This window comes from Rhamphochromis sp. 'chilingali' (genome assembly GCF_963969265.1).
Source record: "Rhamphochromis sp. 'chilingali' genome assembly, chromosome: 1".
Classification (NCBI taxonomy): domain Eukaryota; kingdom Metazoa; phylum Chordata; class Actinopteri; order Cichliformes; family Cichlidae; genus Rhamphochromis; species Rhamphochromis sp. 'chilingali'.
In genome coordinates this window covers 69739583-69767238 of record NC_137929.1, presented here as the reverse complement: position 1 = coordinate 69767238, position 27656 = coordinate 69739583, and the positions used below count along the sequence as shown (strand labels likewise).

The window sequence follows — 27656 nt, the reverse complement described above, 5'->3', positions numbered from 1 at the left end:
TCAGGGTGAGGGAAGGGTCCTAACTGTTGTCTGCGCTTATGAACTGAGTGGCAGTTCAAAGTACTCAGCCTTTTTCTGTGAACAAAATGTGGAGGTTACGTGTTTCCGGTTACTGTGGAGATCACAATATGGCGCTCCCCACTGGCTGCAGCCAGACCCTTCTCAAAATTAGGCGCACTCAGTGCAGGCTACAGTGGCCTACAGCTCTGTGGAGAGAAGGCACCATAGACATTCTATGGGCTTAACAACATTGCTAACCTAACCCAAAAACAGTAGTCTAGTCTAAGTATCACATTACAATTAAAAGAAACATAAAGAACACAAGAATTATGACTGAACAGAAGTGTTACTTAGGCTATTGATAATAATAATTTCTTATAGGTTACTCTACAATAGGCTGCAAATAGCCTGAATGATTAGAAAAACGACAATGTCATTATAATTGTATATCTTTATATAGCATAAAAATAGAGAAGTAACCTCTCAGGTTCACAATTTTCTGTGAAAACATTTTTAATAGCCCTATACCTGAATTTGCATAATTTCATGAATCATGTTAAAAGTAGGTCCGTTACAGGCCTACAGTATAAACCTGTAAAGTGACTTACATGTAATTCGTATATTTTTAAAAACAACTGACTAAAACTATAGTTTTTACAATATTTGCATGTCAAATTAACATAATTGTTTTGTTATGAGTATTAAAGTATTTCACTGTTTTTGTTCCCAATATTTGTAGTTTTAACAAATAAATTTGATTATAATCACACATTGATGTTGTAAATATAACAAAAACATTCTGTTTAATAGTTTACAAAAGTTCACTGTGATTGAAACAGAAAAACGTGTTTTGGGGTTTACTATACATTTCTGTAGGGATTTTACATGGTTTTTATGTCAATTTCACTGCCATTTTTTACAGTGTAGTTCTGTTTTCTCCCAGATAAAAATAGGACTATAGCACTGCAACACTATATACTCTCTGCCCGGGATCCCCTCCCCCATGACTGAACAGTGAACCTGAAAGTAAACTGGTGTTTGTGCTTCAGTCTCTGGGAGTGTTTGCAGTGTGCTGCTTTATGTGTCCGCAGTCTGACTGAGGATTAGACTTAATGGGATTTTGACTGCAGGATGAAGATTCTGCTGCTCCTCTTACTCAGTAAGAAAGACACTCTGATCCTCTGCATGCATGCATACACACACACACACACACACACACACACACACACACACACACACACACACACACGTCTGTAACTTGAGGTCATATTGTAACAACGACACTGATGACTGCTGTGTGTATTCTCCTGAATGAAGACCCTCTCTCTGCAGCTTTCACTGAGGGGGGACCAAATCAATCAGGACTTAAATTAATTACTTTCTCATATTTGATAGTTGTTTGGAGCACCACACACACAAAAGTACCTATGCCTAAATGGTGACTTTGTGTATTTAATTATATGTAAACTTTTATGTAATTGTGTTAAGTTCAATGAAAAACGTTTTTCATTGTTTTTCTGATTCCTCTGTCACTATGAATGAATTAAATTATTTAGCTAGATTTTCTTAAGGTGTTTATTTAATATATTGATCTATAAACCATCCATCCATCTCCTTCTGCTTATCCGGGGCTGTGTCGTAAGGGGAGCAGCCTACACAGAGAAGTCCAGACCTCCCCCTCCCCGGCCACCTCCTCCAGCTTGTCCGGGGGAAAACCATGGCATTCCTAGGCCAGCCGAGAGATATAACACAGAAAAGGTTAATTCCAAGCCCAAACCACTAAATTATAGGGTTAGGGTTAGGGGTTAATGACTAACCCTTCTAATAGTCAATAGGAAATGGACCAGACTCAGGGTGGTCAGGGTAGTTGTAAATGAGAAAGAAATAAAGTAAATACATGAATCTTACTAACTAGCACTGTTCTGCAGTACAATTATGCTTAAAGAAAAAAAATTAACTGTTTATCAGATCTGTCAGAACAGTTAAATTATAACCATTATAAACATTGACTAACATCATTGTTTTCTCTCATTCAGATATGTCCTTTCTCCTCAGATATGAAACCACATGAACTAATAGTCATGTGTCAACAGACCAAAAGGCCATTAGGCTGATTGTTCAGTGCAGTAGCTGTCAGATCACTGAAGCATCTTCATTTTAAGTCTTTGGATCTTTGAGACAGTTCTTTGGCATTTAGGCTCAGCAGCACTTAGGTCACCTATCAGTTCCACACTCTTTATCACTACCCCGACATCACATCATCTGGCTTTCCTCTTCATCAGCAGTGTTTGTCAAGTTACATGAAAAAAGTAATCAGTACCATTACTGATTACTTCCCCCAAAAAGTAATCCTCTTACTCTACTGATTACTTATTTTCAAAAGTAATTAGTTACTTAGTTACTTTTTAAAAACATGATTTACAACCTGAATAGTGTTATGGAATAAATATATATTCTTAGTGCTTATTTTCTGTTTATACTGTTTTATAGAGTCCAGTGTAGAAAAATGCCACTTTAAGTTATAAGGAGTGTGAAAGGTCACAGAGTAATGTCTAAGACAGGAAACTGCACGCTTTGTGCAGGCTTGCAGAGTACAGGAAGTGAGACTAGGTAGAGTGCAGCGCAGGAGCTGTTTTGATTGAAACTCTGTGTGACCATGTGTGACGTATAACCGAATTATATTATACCCATTCGGCTTGTAATGCCTTAGACCTGTTGATGCTTGCTAGCATCTGCAGCTCTCCTTTTCTGGAAATGTAGAATAAAGATGATTTTTGAGCTTTGACCACACTGAGTTGTGTTTTTTCTCGGTCAGTAAAAGAATATAAAAGAACCGGATGTGATAATAGATAAATTAGATAAATAGATAATTGATAAATTGATAGATCTTTCAGCCCAATTCTACTTTTTCTGCATAATCCATCATACAAAATGTAATCAAATTTAAAAAAAGTCTCATTTTAATTTTTTTGTATTAGTTTTAATCTTTTAACTTCATGTTTCAAGCAAAGATTTAATTATATGCAACATTCCCTAACTGGAAGAGATTTCTTTAACATTTGAACCTATTTTCTGCACATTCCAGGACATAAAATAAAATATTTTTTGTGTTTACACTCAGTCTTTCAAATAGATGCAAGTAAAACACAGCAGAAAATAAATAAAATCAAAGACTCAGCGGTCCTGTTGCTCTATTTTCACCTGTAAAGCAGGAGTGGGGCAGGCAGGTGTTTACCCTGGTGCAGGTGTGCCGCAGCGGTCAGTGGAAGAATCAGCAAGTTTGTCTGTGAGTTTCCCATTACGTGGTAGCGTACCCGGTGCTTGCTCTGAAGTTTAGGGGGTTTTTTCGGTGTAAAAAGAAGTTTTCTTCCCACGCAGTGAACAGTGGACACTAATGTTTTCGTCACATTTTATGGAATCAAACTCAAAGTAAGGTCAGTACTTCCACGCTTTAAACACTGCACGCTCATACTCTCTCCCGCACTCGATATGTGATCCATTGTTGATCTGCACACAGCTGTTGCCACAAACGTTGCCCTTGCTTACGTCACTGTCATGAGACATTCTCGCAAAAAAAAATCACGGTTTTAGTAACGCAGTATCGCAGCGTTCCTACGGGAAAGTAACGGTAATCTAATTACCTTGTTTGCAATAGTAATCCCTTACTTTTTACTTGAAAAAAGTAATGGTATTACAGTAACACGTTTCTTGCAACGCGTTACTGCTCAGCTATGTTCATCAGCAGTGTTAGTCAGTAAGTGACTGGCTGCTCCTGTATGGGATTACAACGATGCCACCTTATCCCATAGTCCAGCTAATGATGCGATTCACATTCGTATAAATGCAGCTAATCAACGTGGTTGACAGGCTATGACAGCGTCCTTATGTGCCGGTGTTTTAGCGAGCAAAGCTGCTGATGTGGAGTGAAGCCACGTTAATGACAACGTGTACAACCATTGGAGATGTGAGCAGGACAGACGGAACAATTGACGGGAAAAGTGTGGCCTTTATACCAGTTTTTAAATTGTGTTGATCGGCCACGTAAAACCAGAATTATGATAAAAATATCTGCAATGTTTGGTTTTCTTCCTGAATACTATCGTTGTTTATATTTACTGCAGGAAGAAACGGTAAAAACTGCGTTTTATAAAGAAAACGCTCGAAAGCCTGTGAGCAAAAACGACTCCAAAAAAACTCTCTTTCTTATTGGTCGAAAAATGTAATGTATGTAACATTCCAAGTTTTCAAACCTCACAGGAAAATCTTGATAACCAAAAACTCTTTGATGTGATTGTTGTCATCACTGAACTATGCACACAGACTTGTAAGAACACACTTCAAGATACACAAGTCTGTTTTGAATTTTGCTTTCTTCTCTAATGAATAATGTTTTCTTAATTCTTTAATCACTTGCAGCTTAAGAGACAGAGAATTAAAGTGGACAGTATATCCGTGGTTTGTCTTTGACATAAACTCATTGCTGCAGCCAGCGGCAGTACAAAACTGATGCTCTTAGACAGGCTTTTAGTTTCACTCTCCTAAAGGTAGTGGGTTGGCTACCAGCCACTGCCTCATGACTCCATCTTCCCTGTGTTCTGTATGTTGGTTTTAGGTTTTGTTTGCTCAGTTTAGTTTTTTTTGTGTCTCGGTTGTTGTTTTGCCTTTTGTTTTGTAGTGTCATCCAGTTTTAATAAACAGCTTGCCTTTTTTATAAAAATGACTTTCTTTTGCAAGTGTCTGCTTTTGGTTTCACTCTCCACTCCTCACGGTCCACCAGCTCAGACCATGACATAGGTGTGAAAATCTCTGATGCTGAATTGATCACTTGTAAACAGAACCCATCTTTGCATCTGTAGTTAAACTTTCACCTCATGTGCATGTTGGTCCTCATACTGTCTCACCTGATGTTACAAAATCACTGCATTCATCTGCTTCATATTTTCTCTCCTCAGTTTCCCAGCATGCCACAGCAGTGGAGGTGTACGAGGGAGCAGAGTCTGTTCTGCTGCCCTGTCAGTTACTAGCTGCTCCCAGTGAGTTCACAGCAGCAGTGTGGGACCGCAAGGACCTGAACATCCCAACAGTCCATGTTCGTGTGAAGAGTGGTGATGATTTGGATGACCAAAACCAGCGTTACACCAACCGAACATCAATGAGTGCTGATGCTCTGCAAACTGGAGACCTCAGCCTCACTCTGAGAAACCCGACAGTCTCTGACAGTGGAACCTACACTTGCATCCTCCGCATCGCTGGACGAGATGTGAGCTGGACTTACTTACAACTGAAGGTCACAGGTCAGTGACTTAGACAGAGGTTAGAGGAGAAGTGAACTCTAAATTTATCAAAATCTGCTGGATGATGTTCAGGTTTTTGTGTTTGTGCTAATTACAGAACCTCCTCCTCCACCTCCTCCAGTCTGGCCCAAAGTTCTCTCAGCTGTCTTGGTTCCTGTGGTTGTCCTGGCTATTTGCTGTGGTATCGGCATGTTTTGTGGATATAAAAGGCTGAAAAATAAAGAAGGTATGTAGGAGTGTATGTCTGCGTGTTACTCAATAATTCTATGAAAAATCTGGATGCTTCTATCCTTCATAATCCTTAGTGTCATTGATCCATTACTTAGTTCTACAGTGTTTCATTCCTTGAGTGTAATATTTCGCAGCACTTCGGAGTTTCATTACCCTGTTTCTGGTTCTGTTGCTCTATTGATGTTAGTTCCCTTTTGTGATCTCTTTGTTATTTGTATCCCTGCTTCAAAATGAAACTTAAAAGCATCAGGTGACATTGCACATTGCTCATAACAGTTAGGTTCAGAAAGGAATCTGTCAAAGGAAGTGTGCTGATGCTGTGCAGCTCATGTTGTGCTTGGTTGTTCTTTCAGTTCGTGAGGTGGAGGTGGGTTCAGGTGTGACGTCTGCCAAGCTGCCCTGCAAAGCCACAGTTCACCTGTCTCAGGTAAATAAAGTCGTGTGGAAGGACAGAGATGGCAGGATAGTCCACGTGTATCAGGAAGACTCTGATCAGCCTGAAAAACCGCACAGACGTTACAGGAGCCGAACAGAAATGAATGAAGACCTCAGTCTGACCCTGACATACCCCACAGAAACTGACACAGACACCTACACCTGCACCGTCTACAGCAGGGAGGGAAAAGTCCTGATGGAGAAAAAAGTGGAGCTGAAAGTCAAAGGTCAGTGTTGCAAATGATCCTTATTCACAGATTGTGTGTGACAATTTGATGGTTTGGAAGAACTAATGAAGTTATTTGTGGGAAATTGATGGAAGAGAAACTGTTAAATATTAGCAGTTAATGAGGCGGCCAAGCTCGAAGATAAATTTGAACACAGCAGATACTACGGTTATTCTGTCTAAAATTTTAAATTGTTTCATGATCGGAAACATTTATGGGTGACAAATAAATAAAACCATATTAACCCTGGAGAACCCATGCTCTGCTTCTGCGTAAAGTCCAGTTCACCATTACCTTTTTATAATTATTTGAACAATTCAGGAAACCAATGGGGTCGGCTCTGACCCCATTGGTTCTCCAGGGTTAATATGGTTTTTAACGTTAGATAAGATAACCCCGGTATATACAAAATGCAGTTTTTAAATGCTGATGGATGACAGTGAGCTGAGTTTCTCTTGTTCACAAGGAGCTCACCCAAAACCCTGGCTGATTGTGACACCCGTTTTCATACCTTGGCTCATGTGATTTTGTAGAGGATCATCAGGGGGTCATTTGTCCCTCTTTGGGGTGTTACTCCCACTGGGTTTAAATCTGGGACTCCCCACCATTTGACCTTTAGAACTGAAGAAGCTTCTCGGATCAGAGGTGAAACGTCTTCAAGCAACTTACCAGATGCTTTTTTTCCCAAGCTCCTTAGACTATTCTGTCTAAGATTAAAAACATTTCATGATCTGAAACATTTATGGGTGACAAATATGCAAAAACAAGAAGAAAGAAATCAATTACTTCATGGTACTGCATGTTAGAAAGCATCTGCAAGTGATTTAACAGAAAAAAAACTGGTGGATTAAAAAGTCAAATGTTTGTCTTTATAGAGCTCATGTTGTGTTTGTTGTCCTCTCAGACTGTCATGTAGAAGTGAAGGACGGGGCGGAGTCTGTCCTGCTGCCCTTTCAAACCACAGAAAACCTGCCTGAAGACACTGAAGTGGTGTGGAAATGCCTTGAACCCAAGTACATGAAGGTCTATGTGTATGAGAACCGCTCTGACCATCCTGACAAACAGGACGAACATTACAAAGATCGAACGGAGATGAAGAAAGACCTGCTGACCGCTGGAGACCTCGGTCTGACCCTGAAAAACCCCACGGAGGGTGACAGTGGGAGATACGGCTGTGAGGTCAACAACAAGGAAACCTGGAGATACAAGAGAGTGTGGCTCACAGTCATAGGTTAGTTAGTGAGTTAGTTCATGATTTTTCATGTTGGTTTATTTATTTGTTTGTGTGACTCTCTTCTGTTTCCTCTGCAGGGAATAACCAGGCCAAGAAACAAACAGATAACATCAGGATCAGGTCCAATGATCAATCAGTTTGATGTGTTCGTTTCATTATTAATCTGATTTCAAAGAGCAAAGGTCCGTGAAGGACATCATGAACAGACAATGGATGAAGGGCGGAAGATGATTTCACCTGATACTGAGCCCTTTGTTTGTTATTAGTCTCAGTGAGGTCAACAGTCTGTCCTCATATTTGTCAGTTCTCAGTATGATTAGACAAGCAACAGTGTCACTTTACTGTTGGCTGTTTCAGTAACATGAAGAAAGTACAGTGCAAGAAATATATCAATATCATCTGCATGTGATGTGAAAGAATGTGAAGCACCATTTATACATTTGTTCAATGAACATTTTATATAGACTAAGGTACACAAGTATTCATTAACCCTTTAAAACTGTTAGGAGCGGTAGACGGATGGATGGATGGATGGATGGATAAAACCGGAGGAGTTGTACTTACATCTTATGCCATCAGCTTGTCCTAGGTCATGGTTTCCTCCCACATATAGCTTTGCAAAAATTGCATAAAAAGCGCTTGCAGCAACAAAAACATAATATTCCAGAAACACGCTTTGCCGATCCGATCAGCTGTTTGTAACACTTCCTATGTTGAAATAGACTTAGACGAACGATGGCATGTCCATGTTACCTGCTTGAAACTGGAAGTAACGTCATTTTCACAAAAATTGTAGGTTGTTTTTTTGGGGTTTTTTTACCTTCGACACCTGTTACGACCCGTCTAGGGCCAGGCCATAACATGAGTGAGGCACTCGCTTCCCCCCCCCCAAGACCCAAGCAGCCACAAGAAACAAATCCGTTAGATATGAGGTGATTTGTTTACAATGTGAAATAAAGGAACCAAAACGGGAGTGTCAACACTTCAGGGTGAGCCAAGGCCAAAACAATAAACAAAACAAATCTACACAAATCCCGCACCCCTGACCTTACCAAAACAAAGTCGAAAATAAAGACAGAGTCTGACCTCCTTAACTAACTCAAAACTGGAGAAAACGGGTGATCAAAAGAAACGGCAGCTCACCCCTACCCACTCCACTTCCACAACTTTCAAGCGCACTGCAGCCAGCGGCTGCCACAGGAGTACTGCTGGGTCATGAGGAGAAACGCGAGGACCTCTCCCCGCTGTAGCACTCCAGCCTCCTTTTAATGGGCGGGTCCTCCAGCTGGGACCAGTCACATCGGGGCGGTGTATCCACGCACCAATCGGAGCAGGGCCCTGGCACAGCTAAATTAACATAAAAAGACACAACACCTGCACAAAACAAACACATGGACATGCGAGTTCGTAACACACCTTTAAAGCCTACACTGGTGTTTTTACACTGTATAGTTTCTGGAATGCTTAGAACTCAAATTGCTTTGAATAATTTATTTTGATGCACATGATGGGCTTTTTTTTTGCAAATTTAGATTACAATATTTATTTTCGTTTTTCCTGCAGTATATAAAAATTGGTGTATCTCAAAAATAAAACTATGACGACACTCAAAATAAATTTCTTGTTCTTGGAGCTATTTTGTGCAACTTTTTTGTATTTACAGCTTTGAGGGATAAACATCTGAAATTTCTATAACTACAAATATATGTAAAAAAAAATGAAGAACAATTTTAATTTTTTTTGTTGTTTATTTCACTTTTTTGCAATTTATGTAGTTACTATGGACTTAATGCATACACATATTACAATTTGGTCTATAACAGTTGTATTGATGTATGGCAACTTAAAATGCAGCATGAAAAAATATAAAGATAAGCTGTGGCAGACTTCTATGGTAGGTCGTAAAGGGTTAAATAAACAGCATTTATACATCCGTTTTCCTCTGCTTACCCATTTCAGATTCAGGAGGGCAAAAGTTGGAGCACATCCTGGACACGCTGCCAGTCTAAAGTTCCTCTCATAGCACTCAGTTACTCAGTTCAATTTTATTTATACAGCACCACATCACAACAACAGTCACCTCAACGCACTTTATATATTAAGGTAGACCGTAAAATGTTACAAATTTTGAGAAAACCCAACAATCATATGAGCAAGCACTTTGGCGACAGTGGGAACGAAAAATTCCCTTTTATCCATTCTTTATTTGTCAAGGGATTATACAGACTTGTACACATCCAGAAGTGCTTTAGCCATGATATAGATATATTACAATATATGTTAGCAATAATATAGATATGTAAGTATATTACAGAAATGGGTCTATTATGGTCAAGGTAACTTTATTTATACTCATAGGCAAGGTAAATTTCCTTTACAGAAAAAATGACAGCATTTAGCATCCCTTTAAAAACACACATACCTAGTACAGATATACACCTCACTGTGGCACATATATAGTAATTTTAATATTTCAAATCAAAAACAGTTCTTATTTAATTCAGTGACAGCAACGGGGACAAAGCTATTTTTATAACGCTTTGTCCTGCATCTCGGAAATAGAAACCTCCGTCCTGAGGGAAGAAGCTGAAATTCACCCCTTAGAGGATGGGAACCATTTTTAAGGATTGATAAAGCCATCCTCTGTACCTGCTTAGAGTACAGGGAGGCTAAACAAGACTGTGGCTCACCTATCAGACGACTGGACCATCTCACTATCAGATTTAGAGAGTTTTTCTCTGTGACAGAGGTCTGACCAAACCATGCCACCAAACAAAAGGATAAAACAGACTCAATAAAAGAACGAGATAACAAAGTTAAAAAATTTTTGTCAATGTGGAAATGAACAAGTTTCCTAAGGCAATAAAGGTGCTGGTGACACTTTTTACAAACTGATTTGCAATTTTGATCAAAGTTCAGTTTTTCATTTATTATGGTCCAAAGATATTTATATGATTGTACTTGCTCTATTTTCTGACCTTTAATTAAAGTGACTCCGTGCCCATTTTGTTGTTTCCTAAAATCAACAACCATGTCTTTTGTTTTAGATATGTTCAGCTGGAGATAAGACTCCTCCCACCACTGAACAAAGTCATCAATGACTGGGCCGTGGTTAATTTCACCCTCTTTCAGAAAGCTGACAATAACAGAGTCATCTGCATATTTAATGATGGCCCTGTTTTCATATCTGCTCTGACACATGTTTGTATAGAGAGTGAATAATAAGGGCGATAGGACGCACCCTTGAGGAGAACCTGTGGAGGAGAACACTGGGTCAGACAGAACCCCATTTATTCTCACTTTTTGTGACCTGTCAGTTAAAAGATCTAAAATCCAGCACACCAGGTTTTTCCTGATTTCAAACTGTTCTAAAAAGTATTTTAATTAAAATATGGGGCTGTATTGTATTACAAGCCGAAGAAAAATCAATGAAAAGAAGTCTTGCAAAAGTCCCTTTACTCTCTACATGTTTAAGAATCAGATTTAGTAAAGTCAAAAGTGCGTCCTCCACTCCTCTGTTGGGCCTGTATGCAAACTGCATTGGATCCAGTTGATGTTCAGTTTCTTTCATAATCACATTTCTGAGGATTTTTTCAAAGACTTTCATGACAACTAAAGTGAGGCAACAGGCCTGAAGTCGTTTAGATTTAGGGACAGGAACCACGACTGCTTCTTTCCAAAGAGTGGGCACATGTTGTGTTTGCAAGGATTTATCAAAAATAACCTGAAATATAGGACTGAGTTCATCAGCACAAGATTTAATTAGGCAGCCACTAATATTATCAGGACCCTGGCTCTTGTTCACATTGACTGTATGAAAGGCCTTTTTGACATCGCTGAGGTCAATGATAAAGTGCTGAGTATCTCTCAGTTTCTGTTTCACTTCCAAAATATCCTCGCTGAAATCAGAAGAACTAAAATGAGCATAAAACATATTTAAAGCGTTTGCAAAATCTCTGTCTGAATTAAAACCATCTAAAATGATCTGACTGCTGCTCTGGGGATTTTGAAACCCTGCTGTGGTTTTCATACAAGTCCAGGCAGACCCAATATTTGTTGCAGCAAATTTGCTTTCAAGAAGGTTTTTGTAGCTCTGTTTTGCTTTCAAGATCTCGATTCTCAGTTCCTTGGAGTGTTTCTCTAACAGGGAGACACTCTTTACACTCAACTCAGCACAGTGTCACTGAGGAACCAAACCACAGTCCAAACCCAGGATAAAGAGGTTCAGTGAATGTGGTGTTGAAGGTGTGGAGGTGGATCAGAGTGTCAGAGGAGACTCTGTAGAAGGACAGAGTGCCAGCAGGACAGTCCACATACACTGCCACTCTGTTAGAGACAGAGGAGGAGGTGGAGGAGGAGACAGATTCTGATGTCTGGTTATGATAGACGGAATCAGGACGACCATCATAGCATGAAAGACTCCATGACTGATCATTCCATCCAAACGCACAGTAATCACTGTCTCCTTTCCATCCAATTCTTCTGTAACTCACTGATATAAAAACTCTTCCTCTCCACTCGACCTCCCAGTAACAGCGACCAGTCAGACCAGTTCTACACAGCAGCTGGTAACAGCCATCAAATCTGTCTGGATGATCAGGATATGACTGAATCTCCTCCACATGTGTCACCTTCCTGTTGTTGTCAGACAGTTGGAGTTTTGTGTGCACTGTGTTTGTGTCGATTGTGAGTTGGCAGGAATCTGATGGAGAGAACAAACACAATCCAGCTGCAGTTATTGATCCATCATCTGTTCATTGATCGACACTTTGATGATGACTCCTGACATCAGAGATGTGAATGTGTGCTGCTTTGTTTTCATGAATCCCATTAAAAACACACTTACACTTCCTCAGACCTGGTCTCAACCATCGTTCTCCAGCAGGCTCCACCCTGAAAGGAGGAGGGGGGTCAGACCAGCACAGTCAGCATGCATACATGGACATTACATGGCTCTCATATACATACTGTTAGACATTGATAAAGGAACAGTCCAACATTTTCACAAATACACTTCAATCCATATGTGGATCAAACTGCTGATAAGTTGGATTGATCCTGTATCTGCCTGTACACAGCTGTATTGAATGAAATATGAATGATTCAAACTCTGACCTTCATTATCTTAATATTCCTCTTATGTTAAGCTGGGGAGGAAACTGGCCTGCATTTGCTGTCCACCAGAGCTTATCAACAACAAAAAACAGCTTGTGCATCAACATAGACTATTTCCACAGTGAAATTTGAGTTCTAAGCATGCCAGAAACTATACAGAAAAGCCAAAAATGACTTTAAAAACCACCAGTATAGGCTCATAAAGGCCCTAAAGAGAAAAACTAAATTTTAAGTGAATGTAGCACTGGCTTCTGCACTATGAGCATCATGTTAGCAAAGGTAGGAGAGCCAAGCACGAAAGACGGCACCGCAGAAAACATTTTTTCGGCGAAAGTTATGTTCAAAAAAAGTGCCCCTCCGACAGCCAAACCCATCTGTTCTCTGATTGGATTGTTACATTTGTGATTGACATGACATTGACCAATCAGATGAGAGGAAGAAAAATAGGGTCAAGATTCGTACTTGTAACTTGCAGGGGTTTTTTTTGCTAAGTCCACACACAAATCTTTTTTACACACACACACATTCTTTTTACACATACAAAACTGATTTACAAGTACAAAATATTTATGACCACATTTTGAACCCATAGTTTTCATTCAAAGACTTTATGGCTTTAATACCTGGTGGGCCGGTCTGTAGTCAAAATGCCCAATTTTTTGTCCCAGTCCAGCCCTGCAGGTTAATACTGGCAGTGTCACCATGCCAGCTGACTGTATTTCATCATCAGCCAGTGTTGTTCTTGATCAATATTACCAAAGTTTACCATAAGGCAGCATAGAAAGTATTTACTTGCTTTCAGGTTTCATTCAAATGTTAGTCTTTTCATTCGTTTCCCCACTTTTTTCCTGTTTCAAAATCAAACACCAGTTTGTGAGAAGATTATCTTCTTTTTTTAATAGGCATTGGTTTTGCATTGGCATTGGCTAGTTTGCCAATTGTATGTTAAAAATGTTTTTGCCCAAAACATATGGGGAGGAGGCCCCGGGGCAGACCCAGGACACGCTGGAGAGATTATATCTCTCGGCTGGCCTGGGAACGCCTTGGTATTCCCCCGGACAAGCTGGAGGAGGTGGCTGGGGAGAGGGAGGTCTGGACCTCTTTGCTTAGGCTGCTGCCCCCGCGACCCGGCCTCGGATAAAGCGGATGAAGATGGATGGATGGATGGACATATGTGCACTACATGTCAGTAAAAATACTATGCAAATATTGATGTCCTTATCTGCTGAACACTGACTGATTGTATCTCTTGTACTTTATCAACGCAGTATCTAAAAACTTTGCACCGTAGTGGTTAAAATCTCATTCTAATAAGAGTTAAAAGCGCATTTGGTTAATAGGTTTATAGGGTTATTGAATTATGGTTAACAGTTGGTAGAATTGTTTTTAGCATTATCTGCCAATAACATCTGCCACCTTTCCAAATCTGTGCCCCTACCTGCCCCCCCCCAACAAAAGTTTTCTAGACACGCCACTGTTTACGTTAGCTGTAAGTCACAACTAACCAAACAAGCTGGTTATGAAACTCTTTGGGAAGGTCAATGCCAGGGTGCTGGTGAGGAGAGTCCATCCGTTAGTTGAACCTCGGATACAGGAGGAACAATGCAGTTGTCGTCCTGGTCGTGGAACACTGGATCAGCTCTTCATCATCTCAAGAATACTTTAGGGTACATAGGAGTTTAGAGAACTTGAAGAAGGTATTCGACCATGTCCCTTGGTGGGTCCTGTGGGAGGTGCTCCAGGAATATGGGGTGTCTGGCCCATCACTACGGGCCAGAATCCTTATACACCATTGTAAGAGCTTGGTCTGCATAGCCGGCAATAAGTTGGACTTGTTCTTGGTGGGTGGTGGACTTCGCCAGAGCTTCCCTTTGTCATCAATTCTGTTCATAATTTTTATGGACAGAAATTCTAGGCTTCTAGGCTTAGCCAAGTGGGTGAGAAGCTCAGCCATTTGAGAAATGCTAAGAGTAGAGCCGCTGCTGATCTAGAGAAGGATGCCTCATCTAGAGATGATCTAGAGAAGGATGCCTCCTGGGGGCCTGAAGTTAAGGTTATTGGAAGTCAAGTCCCTTTGGATAAGTTAACTGATACCCTCGGTCTGCTTACTTCTCATCTTTCTCACACTATAAGGAATCTCGGAGTGTTTTAGATAACTATTTTAAATTAGAGAAGCAAGCATCCACTGTAGTGAAAACCAGGTTACGCGAAATTGCCAATCAAAGCCTTATCTTTCTCGAAGAGATCAAGAAACACAAATTCATGCCTTCATCACTTCTAGTCTGGATTACTGAGATTCTCTCTATTTCTCTTCATTGCTCACAGTTAGTCCAAAATGCTGCTGCACGTCTTTATCGGGTGTTAGAATGCACACATCACTTTAGTTCTGGCTCCATGTCAAATATCATATTAATTTTAATATTAGTTTACTTACTTTTAAAGTTACAAATAATATGGCACCCAGTTATTTAAGCCAACTCCTCAACATGGATGACCCCAAAAAAGCACTGATATTGTCTAACCAGATGTTCTTAGTACAACCAAGGTCTCAATTGAAGCATAGAGGAGATCTGGCATTTACAGTAGTATCACTCAGACACTGGAATAATCTGCCAGAGGATATTTGACTTCAAAGTCTATTCAGTCTTTTAAATCACATCTTAATGCTCACTTTTTCACTTTGGCTTTTAATTCAAGTTCAGAAAGATCATTTCTAACCTTCACTAAAGCGGTTTCTATGAAAGCTGACTAAAACTCTTCAAATAAGACCTTCCTCTCCAGAGGACTTGTTTGACAGCTACTCTTTCAAGAATTTTTGATATGAAAGGAAGGCTGGAGTTTAGCCTATAATTAGCTAAAACCACTGAGTCAAGAGATGGTAAATACATACAAGAGAATGATGGCCATGACAACCCAATGCCCAGTGAATATTTCATGCAGCAGAAACCCAAGAAAGAGAAGCAAGAGGAGGAACCATCATGTAAGGAGAGGCCCCTGCACGATATGTACCACTGGCAGATAGACACTTCCTCGCACATCCAGAAATCCTATCAGTGGTTGGATAAAACTGGACTGAAAAAGAGCACAGATCCATACCTGAGAGTGTCCAGTCTCCAGCCTAAATCCCTCAGACCAGCTGACAGCAGCTCCATTCCTGAGCCCCCTGGTTGATTGTAGCTCAGGTTCAGCTCTCTCAGATGGGAAGGGTTGGCACTCAGAGCTGATGCCAAACAAGTACAGCCTTCCTCTGTGATCAGACAGCCTGACAGACTACATACAAAAAAAACAGCAACAATTCAATCTATTTGCATCCTTTCAATTGAATTAAGCAGCATATAAGTGATGATTCCCATCAGTCATCTCACGTTTCTTAAGAGTGTAAGGGAGCACCCTACAAATCGAGGTCACGATTCAACTTTCTAGGAGAGACTGCTGTTAAAAAAAGGAAAAAAATATGTAGGTTCCACCTTTGGCTCATACCATCACCAGGCAAATTGAAGATATAGCAGGGGACACTAAGACACAGTTGTTGAAGAGGTACATAATTCAGGTTAATGAGTCTACTGAAATTGACGGCTAATACTACTTGTATGTGAAAGATATATGTGTGCATGACAACATTTTTTTTTTTGCGCTGTCACTACCAAGCAAAACCAGTGGTGTAGAACTATTCAAAATTCTGAATGGTTACATATCAGAAAAACTGGATTGGTTTCTCTTGGTCTGCATATACACAGAGAGCTGAGTGGAGTTTGCACTTGACTGCAAGTCTATGCACTGTCATTTACAGGGAAATTGTGATTATCCAAAAAATGTTACTTGAACCTAAAAACACAATAAACAGTGTCATTAAAGTCATTAACTACATCAAAGCGAATGCCCTAAACTCAGGTCTATTCAAGCGGCTTTGTGATGAGATGGATGCAAAGCACAAATGCCTTCTCTTACACACAGAAGTAAGATGGCTAACTAAAGGGAGATCCTTGGTCAGAATTTGAGTAATGAAAGCTTGTGCCGAGACTTATTCCAGGAAAAAAACTGTGATCCAAACCAAATTGTGAAGTATGGTTGACATAAGTGACAAACATTGCATGTCCTTGTCTCCCATTACTCCCAAATGGACTGGCTTCTTAGGTGGGAAACAAACAGCACTGACATACAAGAACAAAGCATACACAAAGGAGAAGGAAGAAAAAAATTGAGCATATGCACTATTGGATTGATGGAGCATGTTTTACAGATGAAATGGTGCCTCAGATCATAAAGACTCATAGATGAGTACAATTGATGCTAATAAGACAAGATAAGTGCTGCAGAAAAAAACATCAATCTGCTGAATTTAAGTTTTTATTTTACCGCTGAATTCATTAACATCAAGAATAGATGGAGTGAAAATCATTATCATATCATCATTACATAATTCTGTGTGGTTTTCTCATTTTAGCTAATTTCAGCTCTAAAATATATACTACCAGCCAGGTTTGGACACACTTCATTTAATGTGTTTTCTTTATTTTTGTTACTTTCTATAATGTAGATAATAGCCATAATCAAACCTAGCGTAATAAGACTATCTATAATGATCAAAACAGCACAACAAAGAACTCAGAACAGAAGTATTGAATCCTCTTCTTTTTATTCTTTTACTGGACAGAGAAAATGCGGCGTGAGAGTATGCAAAGTATGTATAATTATTTTATTCAATCATTACTTTCCGGAAAGGGATGTGCACGAGGCTAAGCCACTTGCAGATCTGAAGCATTAAGCTGGATGTGTATAACATAGTCAGTTATACGTCACACACAGTTTCGATCAAAACAACTTCTGCGCTTCACTCTGCCTACTTCCTCTTTTCTGTCTGCATCCTGTTCCTTTGCAGCTCTGCACAAAGCGTTCTGCACAGTTTCCTGTCTCACTCAGCAATCTATGACCTTTCACATACTGTATGACTGAAAGATGGCCTGCTTTAGTATACTGGCCTACATAAAACAATATAATCAGAAAATAAGCACTAAGAATATATATTTATTTCCTAACAGAAGCCATAATATAAAATACAAAAGACTCAAAACTGCTGGGTCACAAGGACCCAGAACAGTGACACCTAGGGTGTTGCCTAGGGATGGGTATCGAAACCCGGTTCTTGTTGAGAACCGGTTCCCACTGTTTCAATTCCCTGGAATTGTTTGCCGTTTTTGCAAATGATTCCCTTATCGATTCCAGTCGCCCAGTAGTGGTTTTAGATACGGGCGACACAGGCGGTTGCCCGGGGCGGCATCATGGTGGGGGGTGGGATCACAGGCATTGGCATTGGCAAAAAAAAAAAATGCTCGTACTCATGCTGCCCCAATGTCAGCCAGCGCATATTGGGAATGGCATAGGCACCAATCGGTTTTCTATCGCCCATTTATTCACTGCAAACCGTTTTATTCTCCGCGGGAGTTTGCTTCATTCATCCTGGCCGCTGTTTACATCCCGCCAGACGCGGATGCGCAGGCAGCTCAGTGCGCACTCGCGGAGCAGATACTGCACATGGAGCGGACATTCCCGGACTCTCTCATCATTGCTCTTGGGGACTTTAACAAAGCCAATCTGAGCCATGAGCTTCCGAAATATAAGCAGTATATTAAATGCCCGACCAGAGAGGAGAGGACATTAGACCACTGCTACAGCACGATCAGCGGGGCCTATCGCGCGGTGCCCCGCGCTTCACTCGGACTTTCTGACCACGTCATGATCCACCTAATCCCCGCGTACAGACAGAGGCTGAAGCTCTCCAAACCTGTCGTGAGGACTAAAAAACTGTGGAGCAACGAGGCTGTGGAGGAGCTTCGCACGTGTTTGGAGTCTACAGACTGGGACACAATGAAGGCTGCTTCTAACAGCTTGGACGAGTTCACGGACACTGTCACCTCCTATATCCACTTCTGTGAGGACAGCATTGTGCCATCACGCACCAGGGTGAGTTATAACAATGACAAACCCTGGTTTACTCCTAAACTCAAAAAGCTGTGGCTGGAAAAGAGAAAGGCGTTCAGAAGCGGAGACAGGGACTGCTACAGAGAGGCCAAGTACAGGTTCACTAAAGAAGTGGACATTGCTAAACATCAGCACTCTGAGAAGATGCAGCAGCAGATCTCAGAGAATGACTCGGCCTCTGTGTGGAAAGGTTTTAGGAATATCACAAACTACAAGCCTAAAACCCCCCACTCCACTGACGACTTGCTCTTAGCCAACACCCTCAACGACTTCTACTGCCGTTTTGACGAGCCATCAGGCAGCCTTCACACCTCCAACGGCCCCAACAATAGAGGCACTTTGGACACTCATTCCCCCACCTCTCCCCCCTCCATAGAGCCATCACCACCTTCAAACTGTTCACCTACAACACCCCCCTCCTCACCCCACACAAAAGAGGATTTCACACCACCTCCTCCCACCACAACTCTTCATATTCATGAAGCAGATGGGAGGAAGCAGTTTAAGAGTCTGAATGCTCGAAAAGCTCCCGGCCCAGACGGTGTGTCTCCTGCCACCCTCAGACACTGTGCAAACGAGCTGGCCCCAGTGTTTTCTGGCATTTTCAACTCCTCACTGCAGGCATGTCATGTGCCTGCCTGCTTCAAGTCCTCTACCATAATCCCTGTCCCCAAGAAACCTAGGATCACTGGACTAAATGACTATAGACCCGTGGCTCTGACATCTGTGGTCATGAAGTCATTTGAGCGCCTGGTTCTCTCCCATCTCAAGACCCTCACGGCCCCCCTCCTGGACCCCCTGCAGTTTGCATATAGAGCCAACAGGTCTGTAGACGACGCCATCAACATGGCCCTACACTTCATCCTGCAGCATCTGGACTCCCCAGGAACCTACGCCAGGATCCTGTTTGTGGACTTCAGCTCTCCCTTCAACACCATCCTTCCAGACCATCTCCGAGGCAAGCTTTCCCAGATGAATGTGCCTGATCCCATCTGCCGGTGGATCACTGACTTCCTGACGGACAGGAAGCAGCATGTGAGGCTGGGAAAGAATGTCTCGGACTCCCGGACCATCAGCACCGGCTCCCCTCAGGGCTGTGTTCTTTCTCCTCTGCTCTTCTCCCTGTACACCAACTGCTGCACCTCCACCCACCAGTCTGTCAAGATAATAAAGTTTGCAGATGACACCACCGTTATTGGGCTCATCTCGGACGGGGATGAGTCTGCCTACAGGAGGGAGGTTGAACGTCTGGTGTCCTGGTGCAGCCACAACAACCTGGTGCTGAATGCCCAGAAGACAGTGGAGATTATTGTGGACTTCAGGAAGCACACAGCTCCACTCCCCCCCATCATCCTGACTGACACCCCCATCACCTCTGTGGACTCATTCCGCTTCCTGGGTACCACCATCACCCAGGACCTGAAGTGGGAGCCCACCATCACCTCCGTCATCAAGAAAGCCCAGCAGAGGATGTACTTCCTGAGGCAGCTGAAGAAATTCAACCTGCCAACACGGACGATGATGCAATTCTACACTGCAATCATCGAGTCCATCCTCACCTCCTCAATCACCGTGTGGTACGCTGGAGCCACTATCAGGGACAAACAGAGACTGCAGCGTGTTGTGCGCTCTGCTGAGAAGGTGATTGGCTGCAGACTCCCATCTCTGCAGGACCTGTACACCTCCAGGACACTGGGGCGTGCAGCTCGGATCTCAGCTGACCCTTCGCACCCTGGACACAGTCTGTTTGACCTGCTCCCCTCAGGCAGGAGGCTCCGGTCCATTCGCACCAGAACCTCTCGCCATAAGAACAGTTTCTTCCCCTCTGCTGTTGGACACATGAACAATAAACGTACGACTGTTCCCACCCCTAACACATGACCCTACGCTGTGTCACTGCATCATTCCATGTTTGGCACTGATCACCACCTGCACTCATGTATATATCTTTCTACGTAGCACTTTTAATTCTTATTCTCATGTATATATCTCATGTATATCTCATGCATATATCTTTCTACGTAGCACTTTTAATTCTTATTCTTACTTTTATTTTTTCATGTCTATTTAAGCGCAATTTATGACAGTATGTTTGCACTGAAGCACCGCAGCAATTTCCTAATGTTGTAAACCTGCTCAACATTTGGCAATAAAACCCTTTCTGATTCTGATTCTGATTCGCTGGGAGTAAGGGCGCCCTCCGTTTGCGAGGTGTGCCCAGGGAGGAGAGGGCGGGGCGGCGGGGGATTCTCTGACCGGCTGGAGCAGCATCTAATAACCAACTCGCAAAATAAAACAAAATAAAAAACAAACCAACAAAAACACCAGACATCATGATACAGACTTATAATTTGCACCGATGTTTTTCCAAAATTCTATACACGAAAGGTGAGCACGAGAGCCCTCGGTGCGCCTGCTCGCTGCTGAAGTCAAAGTAAACTTTATTGTCATCTCCGCTACATACAGTCCAGTATATAGAGAGAGGAGACGACGAGGCTCCAGTTAGAGCAGTGCAAGTAAACAAACAATATATATAAGAAGAGTAAGAAAACAAATATACACTTTAGGACTCGGGGGTAAAGGGATCAATAACAATTTAAATTTTAAAGTTTGATGATTTAAAGTCTCACACACAACCCGTCGAAAGGGGAGGGGGCCCTACTGCTTCCAAATAGAGCACATTTCATTCATAATGATGTAAATCCAAGCCCATTATGTATTCATGATTTGAATCCTGGGTTGTGTGAAATCTCAGAAATGCACCCTAGACAAAGTGAATCTGTGAACTAAGGTGTAGGTGTGTTAGATTATGTTGTGGTGATCCTCAGGATGAAGGATTGGTGTTCATACTGGAGTGCAAAATTAAAACCAATGGAAGATGGACAAGAAAAGTTCAAAGCCATCAGGTGCTCGGTTTAGAAAAAAGAGAAAAGAAGAGGAGGAGAAACGAGCAAAAGATACAGATAAGCAGATGTGTCATTGGATAATGGCAGGTCATCCTGAAACAATCAGAATCAGAATACTTTATTAATCCCTAAGGAAATAATGTGGGTTACAGTTGCTCCAAGAAGAAATGGTAAAAATAGCAACAGTAACAGACTAAACTCCAAACAATACATTATGTTAGAGAGGGAGTGTTCGCCCAGGGCACCAAACAGACTAGGACCGCCACTGCAGTCGTCCCGAATGACGTCACCACGTTGCGTTGGCTGAAACGCTCAAAAGTTTGGTTATACTTTACAAGAGCGGATGACAACAGTGCAACTTGCAATACTTGAAAAGTAGATGTTTCATTTAAGGGAGGAAACATTACAAATATGCAAAACCATTTGCTCACAAAACACGTGATAACCTTAAATGAATGTCGTGTTTTTAATTCCGCTCCGGACTCGTGAATCTCAACCCAGCAGCAGCGGTAACGTTTGCACGTCCTCTCCCGTTAATGCGGCAGGTAAATAATCAACTAACAGTGCATATTATGTTAGCGCAATCTGCCTTATTACAAGACCTGCCATTACTGTGCATTTAGTGACCATGATGAGAGAGAGTCTGGCTCAGACTTTGGCAATTCTCGCTGCAGTCTACCGGTAGCGTCTCCTTTCAAGCCAGGATAGACGAATGTCACCGAGCAGTTTGTGGTCAAAGCCTTGCACCCGTTTGCCACAGCAGATGCCCCCGATTTTCGGTAAGTGAATGTGTTTAATTGTAGGCAGGGACATTACTGGATATTCTTGTGTAATTGCTATAGAATCATTTATGTTATACTTTGTTATTGCTACAGACGAATATTTATTTTATTATTTTACATTTACAATTTTTTTTCCCGGGGTCCCTGTGACACCCCATTGAAGAGCTGTAGGCTGCGGATCTCTTAAGATCTCACTGCTGGGTTTGTAAGGCCATGTTACTCCTAAATTTCTATCTTGTTCAAAGAGAAGATAAAAAACAAAGTTCTAAGCTAATCAAACTTAGTGTTCTCCTTTTTTAAAAAGAATCGATAAGAGAATCGATAAGAGAATCGATATAGAATCGAATCGTTAAACAGAATCGAAAATGGAATCGGAATCGTGAAAATCTTATCAATACCCATCCCTAGTGTTGCCTGGTGTGGTATACCCCAGCTTCTATGGCTCGTGTGCTCAGAGCTTGTTCCTGTGTGGCGATAACTGGTGCCTCTGTGCTGTGTTTAGTCCAGCCACTGGTAGGATTTCTGGATGTCAGCAATCTCCTTGATCTGCCAATTGTACATACCATGCAGTGCCTTGTCCTTACAGGATTTTCCTCCTCTTCCTCATCTTTTTTGGTTTCTGTTGCCTGAGGTATTCAATGAGCACGTTGTCAGTTGGGGCCATTCTCCCGATGTACTCATTTTTTTTTTTTGCCTCATCCTGGACTGTGGTGCTGACACTCACCAGTCCCTGGCCTTGTTCCTTCTGCTTAATGTACAGCCTAAGGGTGCTGCATTTGGTGTGAAACCCTCCATGCATGGTCAGGAGCTTTCTTGTCTTGATGTCAGTGGCTTTTATCTCCTCCTTTGGCCATCTTATTATCCCAGCAGGGTATCTGATAACGAGCAGGAAGTAGGTGTTGATAGTCTGGATCTTGTTCTTACCGTTCAGCTGACTATTCAGGACTTGCCAGGACCCTCTGCAGCTACTTGTTGGTTACCGTTTTTCTAGCAGCCTCTTCATGGTTCACATTTGCCTTGTAACTGTTGTCTATGTCTGCAATGTCGCTTAGTGGTAGTTTGATCCCTTTAGTTCCCACTACTTTCCCCCTCTTTGTTACCACTGACTACACTGATGTCTGACAGGAGCTTCCACGTGGTATTACGGCAGGTTATTGATTGGTAGTTGGATGGGACCAGTCCCTTCTTTGGTCCTTGAGGATCGGGACTGTCTGGCCTTTGGTTAGCCATTCTGGATGTCTCCCATCGACTAGCAGCTATGTAAGTGAAATTGGCACCCCCACCTTCTTCAAATCCAACAAAAGTGGTATCAAACGTTTGTGCTACGTTTGTGCTGGTTTGTGCTGCTAAAATTGTTGTTTGTGCTGCTTGTTTTAAAGATATTAATGAAAATGTAAAGGTCAAAAGGTCAACCAGCCCCCCTACATTACCCAAATCAAACAAGATTGATGTCAAACGTTTGTGCTACGTTTGTGCTGGTTTGTGCTGCAAAAAGTTTCGTTTGTGCTGCTATCATTTTAAAGATATTAATAAAAATTTCTAAAGGTCATCAGAGGTCAACCAGCCCCCCCTCCCCCCCCACATTAATGGAATCAAACAAAATTGATGTCAATCAGTTGTGCTATGTTTGTGCTGGTTTGTGCTGCAAAACATTTTGTGTGTGCCGCGATCATTTTAAAAATATTAATAAAATAACGTCTGGATGCGTGCTTAATCATCCAGGTACTGTAAGTAAATCCCAAAAGGTTGATTCTTTTCATCTGGACATTTTCGGTTAGAGAAACGTTTCGTCACTCATCCAAGTGACTTCTTCAGTCTCAGCTGACTGCAGGTTTCCCCAACCTTATAAACAGTACATTTGCATAGTGAAGGAAACTAGCGCCACTGAATGAACAATGTGTTGGGGGGTTAGTTCCATGACTGTTAGTATGCAAATTCTTATGACCATTGATCAATGACAACTAATCAAAGCCTACTGATCAATGGCCATGAGTACCATTCACAGAAAGTGGGGATTGGCTACAATCACAGCATTGTAAGATGGCGAAAGATGTACCCTTGGGCCCCCCTTCTCGATTCAGAGATGGTCAGCATCCTGACAGCCCAATGGACGAAGCTGTCTCTCAGTCTGCGTGTTCTGGCCCGGAGGCTCTTCAGTATCCTTCCTGATGGCAGCAAACTGAAGATGCTGTTGAAGGGATGAGTGGAGTCACCTGTAATGGAGAGGACCTTCCAGATGAGGCAGGTGCAGTAGATCTCCTGGGGAGGGAGGCAAGAGAGGTCCCCACAATGCTCTCGGTTGCTCTCACTACCCGTTGTCATTTTTTCCTGCCGAACCCAGTGCAGGAGTCATACCACACAGTGATGCAGCTGGTGACGATACTCTCAACTGTGCCTCTGTAAAAGGTGCTCATAATGGGGGTTGAATCTCTTGTGCTTCTCAGTTTGCAGAGGAAGTAGAGTTGCTGTTGGTCTTCTCCACATTCAGGGACAGGTTGTTGTTGCTGTACCACTCTGCCAGATGGTTAACTTCACCCCTGTAGTAGATCTCATCGTGGGTCAGCAGAGTGAAGAGAAGGGGGCTCAACACACATCCCTGGGGAGCCCCCGTATTTAGTGTTCTTGGGCTGGAGGTGTTGCTGCCAACCCGTACTGTATGCTGTCTTCCTGTCAAGAAACCTAGCAGCCCGTTATACAGCAAGGTGCTGATCCCCAGCAGATCCAGTTTGTGAATGAGTTGCTGGGGAATGATGGTGTTGAATGCTGAACTGAAGTCTATGAACAGCACTCTGACATATGAGTCTCTAGTGTTCAGATGTGTGAGGGCTGAGTGAGGGGCAGTTGAAATTCCATCATCAGTTGAGCGTTTTGACCGATATGGGAACTCAAATGGATCCAGGTTGGGGGAAAGTGGTAATTTGATTTGATGCATGACTAACAGTTCAAAGCACTTAACTTAATAATGATGGAGGTGAGTTTGACAGAACGGTAGTCCTTAAAGCAGGAGGTAGATGACTTCGTGGGTTCAGTAATGATGGTGGAGGCTTTGAGGCATGTGGGAACGACGGCCTGACCCTAGTGATGTGTTAAAGATGTCTGTGAAGACATTTGTGAGTTCCACAGCATAGTCCGTCAGTGCTCGTCCAAGGATGTTATCAGGATCTGGAGCTTTGAGTGTATTGATTTTGGCAAGGGATCTCCACACACTGTCTGGGGATTGTGTCACCACGGTCTGTAGAGTGGGCTTGTAGTCTGTGATGGTTTGTATTCCTTGCCACTGCCTCCAAGTATTTCTGCTGTCGCTGAAGCTTTGCTGTAGTTGATGTCACGTGACAGGTTTGCCATTGCTGTTCTTAGGCTCACCTAATTCCCGGCTCTGAAGGCTTGCATTTTTCAACCTTAGGAGCATTTAAACCTGACCTGTGAGCCATGGTTTCTGATTGGCCCGGACAGTGATAGTCCTGGTCTCTGTGATATCATCAATGCATTTTGGGATGTAGGCAGTAACAGTTTCTGTATATTCCTGAAAGTCTGTGGTGTTGTCGTGTGTGGCGGCCTGTGGTGGAAAAGCAGTCTTGCAGTGCCTCTGAGGACCCTTCTGGCCACACCTGTACCTGCTTACGAACTGGTTTGGTGACTTTGACCAGGGGGCTGTGGGAACCCATGGCACACCTAGGTTTCTGCCTGTACTGACCCTTATGCAAAATAGGTGGAATTAAGACACAATTCCAAAAGCAAACACAACTGATCAGTGCTGAGACTGGTCCTGTTGCTGAGGTTGGGGTGATCCTGTAATCTCTTATGAACTACCTCCAACACTTCTATAACTGGGATTCAAGTGAAGACAGATGTAACATCTCTCTCTCACTGTACATGTACTGTTTATAAAATTAGGGAAACATAACCCGCACAAACAAAATAATTTGCAGGACAAATGTTTGACATCAATTTTGTTCGATTTGAAGAAGGTGGGGGGGGCCAACTTCACTCACATGTGTTTATAAGGTTGGGGAAACCTGCAGTCAGCTGAGACTGAAGAAGTCACTTGGATGAGTGACGAAACGTTTCTCTAACTGAAAATGTCCAGATGAACAGAATCAACCTTTTGGGATTTACTTACCTGGATGATTAAGCACGCATCAAGACGTTATTTTATTAAAAATTTTAAAATGTTAGCAGCACAAACAAAAATTTTTGCAGCACAGACATAAATTTTGTTTGATTCCATTAATGTAGTTGGCTGGTTGACCTCTGATGACCTCTAGAAATTTTTATTAATATCCAAACGTAGCACAAACGTTTGATACCACTTTTGTTGGATTTGAAGAAGGTGGGGGGCCAACTTCACTCACATCTAGCAGCTGGTTCATTTGTGCTGCGAGATCCTCATGGAGTGCAGTCACCTTCTTCAGCCAGGTGTGAACCATGTCAGGTCTGATGCTGTCCAATTCTTGATACTGGAGACTAGTGATGTGCGATACCACTGATTTTCTTTCCGATCCAATACCAAGTAATATTCAGGGTGGTATCGACGATACTGATCCGATACCGATACTTTGTACAAAAACTTATTTTATTTATTGTATCTCAAATTATAGCATCATAATGATTACAGGACATCAGACTACTTGTTCTTATCACTTAATAATGTAGGGTTCTTCATATAGAAATAAAAAAAATGAAGTTGTGGGCTATTTGAACTCGTTGCCCTCCTGCAGCACTAAAGAACTCCGTGACAGACGTCTGTCTCGCCCTAGCAGCACCTGTCCCTGTCCTCCTCTTCAGTTCGCCTCAACATACGCTCGTCATATTCTGTGATATGATTTACTCTGAGGTGTTTGACAAGGTTAGTGATGTTGCCACAACCATACATGCCAACCCTCCCGATTTTTCCGGGAGAACACCGAATTTCAGTGCCCCTCCCGAAAATCTCCCGGAGCCACCATTCTCCCGAATTTCGCCCGATTTTCCAGGACAACAAAATTGAAAAATCATATTGCATAATTCATAGCGCGGCCCAGCCAATTCCAGTTTCCAACAATGGCGGCAGCGACTTAGTTTTAATATTACTCTTATTTCTCTTTCTGGGTCGCAAAAAAACTTTTAACATATTTTCAGGTGAGAATGTAGCTGTGTAAACTTCAAATATCTGAGCCGACGATGGCTCAGATATCATCATGATATATAAGTCACTTTGATAACTTAAAAATGTTATTGTTTGGCTTTTTCAGTGTTTTATTTGTTCGTGAGTAAATCGGTTTGGCTGAGATTAAAGTTATTAGATTCGATTAAATTAAATTTAACTTTATTAATCCCTCGGTAGGGTTACTCCGGGGTTTTCACACAGCTGAATAAACGTCAAACAGAAAATGGTTAAACAGAAGTGTGAGACGGTTGAGAGTTTACATCAGTGCCCGGTTATATTTTAGAGAGCAAGGAGCAGACGGCAGTTT

General features: G+C 42.1%; 2 protein-coding genes across 4 annotated transcripts in view; one reads left to right on the top strand and one right to left on the bottom strand.

The window, feature by feature from the left end:
* The first annotated feature begins 1030 nt into the window (after positions 1-1030).
* On the top strand, positions 1031-7966 carry LOC308396479 (uncharacterized protein). The gene is made up of 6 exons (XM_080881810.1): positions 1031-1159; positions 4953-5294; positions 5392-5520; positions 5879-6187; positions 7092-7418; positions 7499-7966. The coding sequence occupies exons 1-6, from the start codon at positions 1132-1134 to the stop codon at positions 7561-7563; spliced, it is 1200 nt and encodes a 399-aa protein (XP_080737936.1). The 5' UTR covers positions 1031-1131; the 3' UTR covers positions 7564-7966.
* Positions 7967-9172: 1206 nt separating this feature from the next.
* LOC308396126 (protein NLRC3-like) overlaps positions 9173-27656 on the bottom strand; it is a 31614-nt gene continuing 13130 nt past the window's right edge. For all 3 annotated transcript variants that reach the window (XM_080881225.1, XM_080881226.1, XM_080881227.1), the window contains 3 exons: positions 15633-15806; positions 12268-12314; positions 9173-12123 (listed from right to left, as the gene is read on the bottom strand). In XM_080881225.1, coding sequence (XP_080737351.1) covers positions 11591-12123; positions 12268-12314; positions 15633-15806 — 754 coding nt within the window. In that variant the 3' untranslated portion in view covers positions 9173-11590. The remainder of the gene's footprint in view (positions 12124-12267; positions 12315-15632; positions 15807-27656) is intronic.